Here is a 12,429-nt window from a genome sequence, read left to right as displayed (position 1 = left end):
TGTAAAAATATAGGTTTATATTGTTATAAAGTCTATTCACGGGATAACGCTACTTTATCAATTTCCAAAGATGTTAATATTTATATTTGAATTGTAAAAGTAGGTATAAAGATTAACATGTACATATAATAAATATTTAAAGTTATTAAGATATATTGGAGTGTTGCCCTTCCAGGTATTCCAGGAAAGATGCAGACAATAAAATCACATTTGATAATGTAAGATATACTGTGGTAAATATCAAATAAAAGAATTCCGAGAAACTTATTCAGCACGTCAGGTAAGAGGTCGTGTATCGTTGCGTGTTTCGTCCTTGTTGTAAGAACATATTCAATATATAAAACAATGTCTTACAACTATTGTTGTGGTGAATAGTATATGGCTGTGTCAGTCTGTTAAACAAACTAAATGCATGTATACTAGCATTTAATTCTGTATCGAGAACTATCCAGCGGTGGTTTTGTACTTAAGTAAGACAATATTTAACGTGCAAGCGTGGAGTGATGAAAGCTGATTAAATCTATTGTTTAATATTGTGGGTCTCATTGATAGGGTGTTGTTAGCACAAGCTTTACAAGCAACATATAAATAATGTCGCAAGAGAAATCATATTCTTCGCGATGCATTCTAGAATTAATCATACGGCCATAAAGTCGACATCTTCATGGTTTAGTTATATGAAATTATAAAAGACTCTAAAAGCCGAGGGTTTTACAACGTTTTGTGATCCTAAGGGTAGAATATACCTATCCTTAATATCCAAATATCAAAGAGTATTTTTCTCTCATACCTTGACGCTTTATTGCAATTTACTACTATGATTCTCAACCATTTTGTAATAAATTCGAAAAAAAACGCGACTGAAAGTTAATTCTCCGTACATATATATTGCATGATATTTTCAACGCAAAGCCCTTTGTTTGTGTCTTTTAAAGTAAACCCAGCCAAGTTTCTGAAAAAGTTTTAAATTGCATCGTGAAAATATTAATTAAATATTAAAATAAATACGAGGCTGTATTGCATGGGTAGCCATCATGCAACATGAATGTACTTGCATGTATCGAAGTATACCAGCGAGTATCATATCCGTAGGTATGAGAGAAAATAAAATGGATATTATGCCTAGTCATAATCACGGGAGACTCGCCTTCGCTACACATGTAAACAAGGACTTTTATCAAGGTCATCACCAGAGCAACAAACATACCCTTCCAAATATTTTGATAACCTGTATTGGTTTGTTTTGATTGTTCTGCGAACCGTGAAATTTACACAATTTCCCTTAATTAACAAACCATCCCGAATACATGAAATTGTTGAATACATGTATGTGCATATAATTGCATTTAACTATGGATTTATATCACGGTAACCATTGATTACCTTTGATATAGGGTGTATGTCTCCAGCCGGAGCAGTTTTTGACTTTAAATGATAGCAGTGTGGTAAGTCCCACAGGTAATAACAGTAGATAAAATGTGTAATCGATAGAAATAGGTCGAGGTTAAAATGAAAAAAAAAAGATAAAAAAGAAAAAGAAAAACAAATTTGAACGATATATTTATCTTAAAATTCCCTAAACACCCAAAGAGAAAGATATTTAACCGAAAGGAGGACATAATTCCAATGTCAACCTCGCTTCTTAACACATAGCAAAACGAAAGTAAGAGTACGCGAATTCCAGGAGGTAAAATATCCATTGTTTTATTTTAAGCTGAGTTGTGTCGCTGGAAAATAACGCGAAAGTAGAAACGCTAAGTATCAAAATAATAAGCATGAGAATGTAGTACCACGAGATAATGAAACTGAAAGTAAACCGTTAATACACTACCGTAGGGAAAATGATTGCTGGTTATTAGAGTGGTTATATTTGGACATCTTTTTTTAATCCGACGAAATTAAAGATATTTATAGCAAATGTAGAAAATACAAATAAAATGGGAATATAATGAGATTTTCTCGACCAAGAGACACATACACAATGTATGTCAAATTTTAGAGCAAAGCAAATATAAAAAATAAGGTTTCTCAAAAATAAAACTTTCTCCACCCTAGGAGTAAATGTTGGTGATTGCCTAACAATTAAGCATCAAACATTATGATTTTCAACAGATTACTGAAAAAAAAGGATAAAATTTTGACCGGTTTTGGCACGTATAACTTGAAGTAAATGTATGACAAGTGTGTATTGACCATATTGTTCAGGAAAAGAACCAATGAAACTTAAAATGTCATCACGATACACTATTTATTGAAAAAATGTTGTTTTCAGAAGAACATAATCAATGTGAAACGCAACCTGTAGAAAATAAAACCATATCCAGGATTCTCGAATAGATACCCATCCTCGATACTCCAGGGGTTACTAGAACTGTCGTTATATCCATCCATAGACTATGTCGTAGCAAAGCTGAAGTCAAGAGAACATACAGGTAAACGAATAACGATACGTTGTGGTAAACTAATATGATGTATGTGGTTTTAAAGTCGAGCGTCGCTCTCTCTGTAATCTTCAAAGCATGCATATGACTGGTCAGTTGTTTTATTCTTGAACTACATATATGTACCTCCAGTTTTGCTATGGGCGAGTTCACGTGAAACTCGAGCGGCACGTGTTTCAACAACACGGCGATAGTTTTAACTCGAGTTACGCAATTTGCTCTTTGAAATTTATCATTGTCTAACCCATCTCAGATCTAGCGTTCAGAGAGTTTCTCTCGATAGTAACGCGTTTGTTCACGACTCTCGCAGAAGTGTCTATAAAAATAATTTTACGTCACTCAAATCAACCCGCGAGTTTAATGTTAACTCAGCCAATGAGATATTCCAGGGTCGGATATAACATCAGTGAGAGTAACCCCTGGAGTATCAAGGATGTCGATAACCATGCTGGTTTTCAATTTGATTTGATTTTTCGATGGAATAATTTTCTTACAACAATAATGACAGATTTCAGGTAAAGCGGCATTCCGAGGATTTAAAGAAGTATTTATTGGAGCGCCGAGACAAGTTTCTGTCATCTAAATGAGAATTTTGTAATTAACATAATGATAACATGAGAAAATATATAGTTAGAGATACGTTGATCTATCTTCATTTGTAACATGTAAATCCTCTTACAATAACGTCAATCTTTTATTTCTGTTTTAGAATATCCGGGGTATGGTTTTCAACACCGACTGGATCTAGATATATCATGACGTTAAAAACAAAAGACGCTTACTTTGTTATTACACCTGGTCATCATTTGTACTTTGAACTTGACTGTGCTCACGTAAAATCATATTTGTACTTGATTATGGTCATGTAAAATCATATTTGTATTTTGTACTCGACTGTAGACATGTAAAATCATATTTATACTTTGTACTCGACTATGGTAATGTAAAATCATATGTATACTTTGTACACGACTATGATCATGTAAAATTATATTCATACTTTGTAGTTTATTGTCCTCATGTAATAATATAAATATATAGCTGTTTAGCTTTTGACAAATATTCCCAAGTAAACTAATTTCTGGTTGAATATAGTATTTTATCAATGCGTGTGTGTATCGGCATGTACTTTCTTCTCTTTATTTTTACAGCATTAACAGCGCATTGGTACGACGATGTAAGATATATTTCTGTCCTAAGTAAAACAAATTCCTATCCATCTTTGAAACTTTTCCAGTGGTCCTCATGTTAAAGATGGCAATTGTTCTTGCGTTGGATTTACCAACGGTTCTCGTGTAAAAGTATTTCTATTCGTCATTCGCTTTATATTCTATGATACTTTGTAGTTATTTTCTGGATATTGAATTGTATTGTCATTGTTTTGGTCTGATCACATCTGAATTATTTGTGAAATTTGTAAAAGCAATGCGTTAATTTGTGCTTGCGATAGGGAGCTAAGTACTGGTTCATGTAACATAACAATACATTTGTTTAATTGTGAGGAGGTGGGGCGAAATGATGTGCATACTAGGTAATAATAACAGTAAAAAAATAAACGGTGTTCATTCATATCTCAACAACATTGGTTCATGTTATTTGATTTATTCAATTGCACAGAAACAATCTTTAACAAACTGTGAAACATGACTACCTGAGGTCACAAATCATAACCAAATAAGGATGGGATATATACAAATCCAATGGGTGTGACGTAAACAAGGCTATTAACGGGCACGTGCTTATATACAAATATAAACAAGGTCAGCAAATCATTGGGCGTGACAACTTAAAAGTAGCACATTAAGTCATATGTTATTTGTATAGATTTGTAAAGTTTCTTTAATATGATAGTATATATATGTGTAATGATGAAACGACATCCATGTAATCGTATGAGGAAGTGCTTTACTTTCAAGTAGATGCGTCACTCTCTACATATTCACAACCGAAGTACAGTGTACAGTATTACGAAACAATTCGTAAATGAGGATATTTTTGGTATTTGAACACATAGCCTATAAATATCTGATTTATTGAGATATATTTATCATATTTTTCTTAATTTTGAGATGTTCTATAAACTATACCAGCAATGCAATTGTCCATGAAATAATTTATATTGTAACATGGTTAATCATTATGATATATACGAAATAAACATCCGGGAAAAATCAGCATTAAAACTGATTTCCAAGGTCAACTTTCTTGACACTAAATTGACGTTTTCTTGTTGTGTTTCAACTTGATACATTATTAATTAAAATACACACGTTACATATACCACATAAAACGCCATTTCACGAAATGAAATCTACAATGAAAAATCAAAACTACAAATGTAATAAAACTTAAATCAACAAAATTACCCCGAATTACATCTAGATATTTGGCTTCATATCAAATAACGTTTATTTACAAAAATATCCGTATTTTACACAATTTCAGTATTTAGTATGAATTTTAATATTCCTGAAATTATATTTATAAGTATACTGGCATCACACATTCTAGATTAGTTAAATAAATCAAACAAATACCATGACGTTACAATTATATAACGAGCATTCCAAAGTCGTCTTGACCAGCAAGATGGCTAAATGGAGTTCACATTAATGATACATTGGCTATTTCCAGTGTTAGAGTATCTATACATTATATATTGATTTAATATTTAATGACATTACAATTAATTTATTTTGGCACAACCGGTATGAAACAATATAAATGAATGCTTACATCATTGCTTCGAACAATAGGCAATATAACGATGTTGATATCAACAATTTGTTTGAGGAATGTGAAAATTTAACACAATAGTTAATGATCTATTGAAGTTTATCCCGTATCTCGGCTACGATAAACAAATCAAATATTCGTAAATCTATTGTCACATATTTATCATGGACATGCATTGTATTCGGAACGCCTCATCAATATTGTCAGTACAACATCAGAAAGGAACATATCTCATTTACTGATTCAATCAGTATCATAGTTATTGAGACGCTTGAACAAGTCATCAATACCGACAATGCGTCATCCGAAAGGAACATATAACATTTACCGATTCCATCAGTATCATAGTCGATCAGACGCTCGAGATCATTATCGAAAATCGAAACATATTATCAAACTGTCAAGTATGTGATATTTTAAGACAAGAAAGTTTTTTTTAAATAGTTTGTAAATGAATGACTTTTAGTTTTAGTCCTCTGAACGAAACCCTGAAGGAATTAACAACATCCTACCAATAATCATCTGGACGGATTTCCTGGAGGGATTTTCGTGTTTCGGAGGACGTTACTCTCCTTAATTGTTTTATGCCAATAACACATTAGTACACTCTTCCTCTTCCTGCTTTGTGGTAAGCTGTTACATCGTTGATGTACAGGTTTCAGCAATCGTCCTGGTTCCCAGAACCTCTCATTTCCTTTCCTTTTTTCATTCATTCCTAAATAAAAACTCGTAAATCTCATCAAGCAAATATTTGATTTGTGACCACTGGCAAACTTAAGGCGGACCATTCTCTTCTTTCTTACTCTTCTTGGAATATCCTTCGGCATATGTGCGATAATTGGCCAACGAAACTGAAGCTTTATGAAATACTTGGCCTGCCACCTCGGAGGCCTTCTGGGAGGACCAATGGGTTTGATCCTGTTCTGTAATCTCTGACTTCCTGGGGTGGAGGTTTGGATTCGCTCGAAGAATGTGAAGTTGAAATTGCTAGGTATATTCATCATGTTTTGCTGCACCATGTACAATGTAATGAATATATCTACAATTTCAACGTCACTAATCACAGCATAGTTCTATATGTTCAAGCAATTCCCCATGTCTATCACTTGTGAATTCCTTTCGACATTTTGGACAAGTCAATAATTCTTTCTGTGAAGACCTAGGGGATACACAAGTGGAAGATCTAGGAGATGATCTAGATGAATGGCTTTCTGTAATATTACTGTCCTCAATACATATTTCTTCATTATCGTCTAGAAAAGTGTCCCGGTCAGTTGACAACAGCGGGGCGTCTTCTAGCAAAGGGGCACCGACAGATAGCGCTGTATCAGTCATATCAGACTTAAAAGCAGAGTCGGTTGTGTTGATGGAATCCGTCTCTTTCTTCTCTACACTTGATGGCGGAGCGTCAATCTGGACAGCGCCGTCTATGACGTTGTCTTCTAACATATCGTGTCGCCTATTTGGCCCCCTTGTCGCTAATTCATTCTATAAAGTAGAGAGAAAAAGGAAATCAGTCAAAATCTATCGGGACATTTGTTTATATTTTTGAAGGCTGATCCCAAGGCCCCAACGTTGGCAAGCTTCATGTATATAACATGTTTCTGGGGGATTCAATGTTGTTTTTGTACCTATAGAACTTCTTACTTTAAAAGACATAGCCTATTATGAGTAAATATCACTATTGTTAAGTATGGTCTTCTACTCATGTAGCTTCGATAACAAAACAAAACACCCAGGAAATCAGTTAAAGCTATATATTTGTCTACACGCCTTGTTTTCATACAATATGCATAAAAGCCTTATTTTCCCATTTTGTTTTTAATTGGTATATCTGTCAGCTGTGTAAATGCCATATCAACTGACTTGCCAGTAACAGCCAAATGTCCCAAGAAAGAGCAACTGACCTAGGGCTAGAACTGTCAATTAAACTTCAATTAAATTCAACAATGGCTTGCCTTAATGGAAACTTTAAAACCTTCACTATAAGACAGATATCAGTGATAGTGACAGTCGTACATACCTGGTAGACAGGAGCATTCTGGTAGTTGTTTGGCACGTCAAAATTGTTATAGAAGTCTTGGTTCTGATAAAACGGTACATTGTACTGAGGTTCGTTACGGTGTTGCGGGGCCTGAGCAAGCCGGTCACGCTAAAACACAAACACATTACTTTATATATTTTTGATCGAGTTAGGATTTTTTTGAGAATTTCAGTTTAAATCTGGTGAAAATAAGCATTGAAATTTTATTTCCCCTGTCAACTTTCTTGACACCAGATTAACGTTTTCGTGTTTTGCTACATCTTACTAGTTAATCTAATAATTTAAATTAACACTTAACCTATTTGAAAATTTCAGTCTAATCATTGTTTAAAAACTTTTTATTTGGGACTTTGTAAAGCACAATACAAACAAAATCGATATATGTCTATAGTGTTCCCTAAAACGGAATTAAACCCTTGTGTCATTGTGGTTGTGTGGTACATGACTTGCACATTAAGTACCAAACATTTCCGTGTTCTGATTGTATTGTTCAGAAACAATACATATCGTAGATTCATATTTTCAATTTCTCCAAAACCACTTAACCGAATTTGATAATTGTAATTTCTTCGTTACATTATTCACAAGACATCTAAATGCACATATCTTTTTAAAGCATTAATTACGTCATTTGATAAGAAGGTAAACACAGTCAATGACATAAGTTTAGTAAATGCCAATTATGATAAACACATTCTCCATTGTTATATTGTTATGAGATAATATCTTTTTTAAATCACAAAAAAACTCTTTTGTCAAGGTTAAAACAAGACATGGACGAAACTGAAATCTCACCAGAGAAGATCATTACGGTGGTTATTTCAAATTTTTCATTTGACTCCAAGAACAGTGAGAAGATTAATTGATCTTTGATATCATTTAGGAGTTTACAATGATTATCCAGAAAAAATCTTTCCCTGATCGCTCACCTCCATTCTGACTTTTTGAAGTTCTGCTTCCAATGTAGAAACTCTGCTCTGCGCTTTTTCCCTGTCACGTCTCTCGGATTCGAAATCTTCAGTACATATTTGGATCTGGGCCTTCAAGGCGTCAAGTATCTCGACGTCACTCCTTGTTCCCGCGCTATGATGCGCGTGCTCTAGTTCGTTTTTAAGACGCTCAACTTCTGTCGTCTGCTCGATCAATGTCTGGTTGCGTTCCGTCAGTTCAGCCTCAAGCTGAAAGAAAATAAGACAATGTTACAGCATTTGATGAAAATGTTGAGTACATTTGTATTATTATTCTTTCACAAAATCCACAACTAATAATTTCATCTCATGAGATCAGTTACCAAATTGTTCCTTAGTTTTCATTATCTCATTTTTATAGATCTACATTTTAAAGCAAAGCTGTTTTAATCGAATCATTTAATATAACAAAATTAATGGTATTCGGACATGCCTCATTCCGAACGCAGAATGAAATTTAATTTTTAATATGATTATTGACGCCTTAACCGTCATTTAAATCATACTTACTCTCCTCTTCTCTTCTTCTGCGAAAGCGAGACGTCTCTTGGCCTCGTCAAGGGCTTGATTGATCATCTTTGACCTACCCTGGGACAGTTGGTTGGCCTGAGCAGCCGCCAGCTGACCCTGCAGCGTCCGAATAACCGCCTCCTGGTACTTAACATGTTGTTCTCTCTGGGTTTCGTACTCCTGCCACCTTTTGTTCATCGTTACCACCTATAAAGGCGCCATATTGGTAAGTACGTTGTGACTTTTAACATCATCATTCCGTTTGATTTAAACATATTTTATTGTGTAATTTTTATATACAATGGGATTGGGCACAAGTTTTCCAACTTATATGAAGCCCTCTCCCTACAGAATTATAATCAATTTTATAACAAAGAATACAAAAATGGCAAAATATACATATTTACATATTTACAAGATTTTAGAGAGAGAGAGGGGGAGAAAGAGAGAGAGAGAGAGAGAGAGAGAGAGAGAAGAGAGAGTTTATTTAAATAAATGTATATAATTACTTAATTTATTGAAGTGTATGTATTTGTGATCACTCCCGATGCTGACGTTTATAACTGTTTCAAACAGATTAAACTTATCATGCCCTGTGTGCTTGGATTAGATCAAACTTAAAATTTCGTCGCGTCAAAAGATCTTTTAGAATATCAAGTTTCACTGAATTGATTTTCAGAGCTGTTTTTTTTTATTATTTTGAAAAAAAAAAGAAAAGCAATGTTCTGTCGCGTTACTTGTGTGTCCATATCGTTATAAAATATTTACCTCATCCACTTTTTCTTGTAGTAGTCGGTTATCTAGCGCCAGTTTTTCTGTCCTTTCGTTTTCGCCGGTCTGTAATGAGTAATGTTGGATTAAACGTTTGTAAACTTTTGTTAGCATACAGTTTGTTACACATATTTTCTCATACCCCGATAAAATAAAATGAAAAATGCATACATGTTTTTCAGTATAATAAACTTTTATCAAATACGTAAGTCATATATCGTCTTTGAAAGTAAAAATTGGCATTTAATAAATGATAATCATGTACATATCCTCTTTCTTTCTTGCTAGGTTAGACCCAATATCTGCTTAGGATGATCCAATATTGGTTCTAGTTTCTACCTTATTTGAGCTCGTGAGCTTTGGTTCCAGCGTTCGGGACGTTTTCTCCGCACGTTCCAATCGTAGCGCCATCTGTTGGCATGTGACTGCAACATCATGAAGTTGTTGCCGTAAATTTGTCGTCTCTTCTGCGAGCGAATGACATAAAACGTCTCTTGTTTGGAATTCTGCCTTCATTTTGTGGACGGTATTTTGTAGAGTTGAGATAGTTTGGTCCTTGACATTTTCTGACGATCCCATCAACTGTTCCAATTCATTTACTCGCATCTGCAACTGATCACACGTCCGATTCTGTTCGGTTATTGTCTCATCTTTCCCCTTTAATGTCTGCTCATTAAAAAAATGGCAATTAAGAATAAATTAATAACTTCATGTCACATTTTGATGGAACAAATGAAAATAAGTTAATGGTGTTCACTATTTTGTCGGTTACAAATCGAAGTGTCAATCAAATTAAATCATAATAAAAATAGAGTGTTTGGAAAAATAAATAAAACAATTTGTTTCGTTTGAATTCAGTGCATGTAAATGCATAAAATTACACGACAATGTAGTGGTATTCCAGATATAGAATGTGATAACAAGTGGAAATGTGTTATATACATGGTATATATTATGGTACAATGCATAAATGTATAAATACAAATCAGTAGTAATATTCATGTACATTACAAGAGAAAAGAAAACTAAAGTCATTGTCGTTGATAAATTTTAGGACAAGTGCGAACTCAAATTATTGATTCATATAGTGTGAATATGTAAATAAGCAAGAAAAACAATGAATGAATGAGAAAGCAAATGGACGAATGAATTGTTTGTTTGATTTATGAGCTAATGAGACAGTCGAATGATTCATTAATAAAATTGATAAAACATTAATTAATTTAAGCGACCCAAATAATATTACCGTCAAATGAGTAGCAAGTTCATTCTTCATATTTTTGTATTTATATTTTATCTGGCCGAATAGCTTTAAAATATGTGTAATGAATGAAATTGTGGTATTTTATAACGAATCGTTTTGGTATTTTATTTACTATTTCCGTAACACATGTGTAAAATCCCCGTATAGTTTGCTTGTATAATGCGGAAAAACCAGATACGTAGTGCGATTGGCCTAAATATTGACCAATCAGGTAACGTTACACTAACCTGTTGTAGAACAGAAACTTCTTCCGGATTTACCGAGGCTCCCCTGAGTAAGGCCCTCAGACGGGTGTTTTCCCTAGTTAGATTGTCCAGAAGTTGATTAGATATTCCGGGCACAAATATATCTCCTTCCTCCATTGTGATATTTCCCGATAATCCGTTTGATGTCAACCTGCTTTGAAGATTTCTTATAGCCGTATCCTGTGTTTTACACTTCTTTTGTAAAACTGCAATTTCCTGTCTGGCTTCTTGTAAGAGTTTAGAGATTGTTTCCACGCCTTCTTTCCTTATTTTATATGACTGTAACTCTTGACTATATTGTCTAACCAGCATTTTCATGTGGTCCACCTTTTCTTTGTAGGAATCGCGTTCCTGCTCCAAGCTTATTGTTGCCAGTTCGGACCCACTTGTATTAGCATTCCCTTCCATACTCATTTTTTACTAGCTATATTACAGCTTTAAACTACTGAAATATGAAATAAATTTATTGGTATGAATCTACAATGTTTTATGGTTATATGTTAAGTTCATAACATTGCTTTTAGATTGAATATTTAGTACATAGTTTGTTGCAACGAGCCTTCTATAATTTGAATTATCAAACAAAACCCCTTCGAGTACCCCTTAACGTTACGGCCCTCGCTACCTGTGGGAACCCTAGTAGAGGACGTTAAAAATTCTGAATATTTGCAGGGTTTCTACCTTTTCCAATGTGGTGAAGTTCGAAAATATCAACTCTTATATATCAGAATATCTACATAAACATGATCATTAATGAAATATTGGAAAATTCTTCGAAGATATAAGTGAAAATGGACTTACCAAGCCTATGTATACCGCTGTCGGATCCACATCTGTTGTCAGTGTGAATATTGTCTATTTTTAGTGCAAGGGAAACCCCCCGTAAAATTTCTATAGTGCGTTCCATAAAATACTGTATACATGTGTACACACACGATCAATACAGGAGTGTATTGTACTAGTGTGTCACGCGCAAATGATCATGATACCGCAAATCTAATGATAACGCAGTAAAGAATGTGCGTTTAAATAAATTTTATACTCAGCAATAAATATAGACGGGCGTTAGGACTATGTGTAATAAACTCGTCGAAAATAACAATCATTCTTATTTCATATCAAAATATTTCAAATTAAATGGGAAAAACTCTAATCAGTGATATTGATTTAGTGATTTAATAAGGTAACATCTTATTTTAATTACATTGTATTTTACATGATAATCAATCAGGCACTACTTGTTTTAATTATGATAGGCTAGATATATATTTTTGACTAATTTATGAAGACAATCTAACGAAAGATCTATAATTATGTAAAAAAAAAACAACCTAACCAATCAATCATTAAAAAAAACATTAAACGAACAAAGATCGAACTACCGGTAGGCATATAGCCTATATGCGTTCTTTCCCTAATAATAATATGCATCATATTTAATGGAAAGACG

The 12,429-nt window shown here is 33.7% G+C and overlaps 1 protein-coding gene across 2 annotated transcripts; it reads right to left on the bottom strand.

Moving 5' to 3' along the window:
- Positions 1-4,027: 4,027 nt before the first annotated feature.
- LOC138334965 (uncharacterized) lies at positions 4,028-11,909 on the bottom strand. Of its 2 annotated transcripts, none has more exons than XM_069283843.1 (8): positions 11,781-11,909; positions 10,962-11,424; positions 9,810-10,136; positions 9,468-9,536; positions 8,700-8,906; positions 8,151-8,399; positions 7,201-7,329; positions 4,028-6,665 (listed from the first exon to the last, which is right to left on the bottom strand). In XM_069283843.1, the coding sequence occupies exons 2-8, from the start codon at positions 11,391-11,393 to the stop codon at positions 6,234-6,236; spliced, it is 1,845 nt and encodes a 614-aa protein (XP_069139944.1). In that variant the 5' UTR covers positions 11,394-11,424; positions 11,781-11,909; the 3' UTR covers positions 4,028-6,233. The 2 variants fall into 2 exon arrangements, with proteins under 2 accessions (XP_069139944.1, XP_069139945.1); XM_069283844.1 differs by having other exon boundaries at positions 10,962-11,421; positions 11,781-11,830.
- Positions 11,910-12,429: the final 520 nt, after the last annotated feature.

This window comes from Argopecten irradians, chromosome 11 (assembly GCF_041381155.1).
Source record: "Argopecten irradians isolate NY chromosome 11, Ai_NY, whole genome shotgun sequence".
In the NCBI taxonomy this organism is placed as follows: domain Eukaryota; kingdom Metazoa; phylum Mollusca; class Bivalvia; order Pectinida; family Pectinidae; genus Argopecten; species Argopecten irradians.
The sequence above is the reverse complement of the archived record's forward strand: the minus strand, read 5'-3'. Positions and strand labels throughout refer to the sequence as shown.